Source organism: Dipodomys ordii, unplaced genomic scaffold (genome assembly GCF_000151885.1).
Source record: "Dipodomys ordii isolate 6190 unplaced genomic scaffold, Dord_2.0 Scaffold128, whole genome shotgun sequence".
NCBI classification, from domain to species: Eukaryota; Metazoa; Chordata; class Mammalia; order Rodentia; family Heteromyidae; genus Dipodomys; species Dipodomys ordii.
This window is the reverse complement of record NW_012267344.1, coordinates 2,437,628-2,440,105: the sequence shown is the minus strand read 5'-3', so window position 1 is coordinate 2,440,105 and position 2,478 is coordinate 2,437,628. Positions and strand designations below refer to the sequence as shown.

At 60.8% G+C, this 2,478-nt stretch overlaps 2 protein-coding genes across 2 annotated transcripts in view; one reads left to right on the top strand and one right to left on the bottom strand.

The window, feature by feature from the left end:
- Positions 1 to 105, bottom strand: part of Myd88 (myeloid differentiation primary response 88) — a 4,081-nt gene extending 3,976 nt beyond the window's left edge. Inside the window, exon 1 of the mRNA XM_013030324.1 lies at positions 6 to 105. Within this exon, the coding sequence (XP_012885778.1) occupies positions 6 to 61 (56 nt within the window). The 5' untranslated portion in view covers positions 62 to 105. The remainder of the gene's footprint in view (positions 1 to 5) is intronic.
- The window catches only part of LOC105996239 (3-ketoacyl-CoA thiolase B, peroxisomal-like), a 10,219-nt gene continuing 7,800 nt past the window's right edge, over positions 60 to 2,478 (top strand). The window contains exon 1 of the mRNA XM_013030254.1: positions 60 to 197. Within this exon, the coding sequence (XP_012885708.1) occupies positions 60 to 197 (138 nt within the window). The remainder of the gene's footprint in view (positions 198 to 2,478) is intronic.

Genomic DNA, 2,478 nt, shown 5'->3' with positions numbered 1-2,478 from the left:
CCGGCGCCGAACCCGACAGACCCCGAGACGCAAACTCCGCGCCCGGGCCTCCCGCGGCCATGGCGCCTCCGCCGCGGAGCCGGCTGCGCGTCTCCCCGGACTTCCTGCTTCCTCGCCCGGAGCTCACCGCCGGCCACGCCCGCTTTCGGTTTCCGCGGGAGGGGAAGGAGGAGGCGCCGCCCCTGCGGCCCGGCCCGGCGGGCCTCGCCCTGAGCTGGGAGGGGATGGGGGGGGGGCGGTGTGCTAGCACGGGAAAGCCTCTCGATGCCTTCAAAAAGAGAGCCCAGGGCTGGAGCTGCGGCTCCCGCCTGAGGCTGAGATCCGGAGGATCGAAAACAGCCCGGGCAGGAAAGACGGTGAGACCACCAGAAAACTGCAAGTGGAGATGTGGCTCAAGTGGTCAAGCGCTAGCCTCAAGCAAAAGAGCTCAGAGACAGCACCGACGACAGCCCCATGATTGACCCCCCCCAAAAAAAAAGAAATGGAGAAAGTGGGTTACAGCAACTAGCCTGGGCCTTTAGGAGTTAATGGGGTTGAAGGTGTGTGTGTGTGTGTGTGTGTTGGTCCTGGGGCTTGAACTTGGGGCCTGGACTCTGTCCTTTTAGTATGTGTGTGTGTGTGTGTGTATGTGTATGTATGTGTGTGTCTGTTTGTTGGTGTTGGTTCTGGAGCTTGAACTTGGGGCCTGGACTCTCCTTTAGCTTGTGTGTGTGTGTGTTGGTCTTGGGGCTTGAACTTGGGACCTGGACTTTGTCCTTTAGCATGTGTGTGTCTGTGTGTCTGTGTGTTGGTGTTGGTTCTGGAGCTTGAACTTGGGGCCTGGACTCTCCTTTAGCTTGTGTGTGTGTGTGTTGGTCTTGGGGCTTGAACTTGGGACCTGGACTTTGTCCTTTAGCATGTGTGTGTCTGTGTGTCTGTGTGTTGGTGTTGGTTCTGGAGCTTGAACTTGGGGCTTGGACTCTCCTTTAGCTTGTGTGTGTGTGTGTGTTTGTGTGTTGGTGTTGGTTCTGGAGCTTGAACTTGGGGCCTGGACTCTCCTTTAGCGTGTGTGTGTGTGTGTGTGTGTGTGTGTTGGTCCTGGGGCTTGAACTTGAGGCCTGGACTCTGTCCTTTAGTGTGTGTGTGTGTGTGTGTGTGTGTGTATGGCTGTGTGTGTCTGTGTGTCTGTGTGTTGGTGTTGGTTCTGGAGCTTGAACTTGGGGCCTGGACTCTCCTTTAGTGTGTGTGTGTGTGTGTGTGTGTTGGTCCTGGGGCTTGAACTTGGGACCTGGACTTTGTCCTTTAGCATGTGTGTGTGTGTGTGTGTGTGTGTGTGTGTGCTTGTGTCTGTGTGGGTTGGTCCTGGAGCTTGAACCCAGGGCTGGGGCTCTGTCCCTGAGCCTCTCTGGGCTTAAGGCTGGCGCTCTACCCCTTGAGACACAGCCCGACGTCAGCTTTTGCTGAGTCATTCATTGGAGATCAGAGTCTCACAGCCTTTCCTGCCCAGGGCTGGCTTCGAACCGCGATCCTCAGCCCTCAGCCTCCTGAGCAGCTGGGCTGACAGGCCTGAGCCACCGGCATGTTTGTGACGATCCACTGTCCGTGCTGCCGCCGGGGAATCGCATATGGCTTTGCCCTGGACAGACTGACCCTGTCCACAGACTGAGGTCCTGGGGTTTGAGAGCAGGAGGCTGGGGCCAGAGCAGAGGGAACTAAGTGTGTATGTGGCGGGGAGGGGGTCCGCTTGTCAGAGCAGTCGTGGACCCAACGCTGAGGCTGCGCCCTTGTGGGAGGCGACACATTGCGAAAGTCGGGTGTCCAGTGGGCAGCCCTGGCGGGGATCAGGCGACGTCCACCCTTCCCTCAGCCCCCAGGAGGCCAGGCGGGCCGTCCAGCCGGACTTTGGAGCCTCGGACGGGCGACCGAGAGGCGTGGCCTCAGGCAGATCCTCCTCCTGATTGGCTGGCTGCGATGAGCGGGGCGTGGTCTCAGGCAGCCAGTACCCACTTCCGAGTCAATGAACGGGAGGGCGTGGTGTCAGCAGCTAGTGGCTCCTTATGATTGGCTAGCTTCGATGAGCGGGGCGTGGCTTCAGGCAGCCTCCTCCTCCTCCCCCTCCTCCTCCTCCTCCTCCCCCCCCCGCCAACTTCTGATAGGCTGAAGCGGGAGAGCGGGCGTGGTCTAAGGCAGCCAGTGCCTCCTTCTGATTGGCGAGAGTCGGGGGGTGGGTGGGCACCTTCGGGACGCTTTCGCAAACTCCGGTTTGGCTGGCACACCTCGAGCGGGGGTGGGGGGGGAGGCGGGGTAACCGGACGGCGGTTGTGCGCAGGCGCGGGCGAAGGTTTTCATAATTCCCGTTCGCAAGAATCGGGGCGCAGGAGAAGCCGGGGGCGTTGTCCATGGAGTCCAAGGCTGCCGTTTGGAGGCTCCAGGTGCTGCTGGGACATCTGTCCCGCCGGCCCGACTCGGACCCCGGGCCGAGGGCCGCGCCGTGCCGCG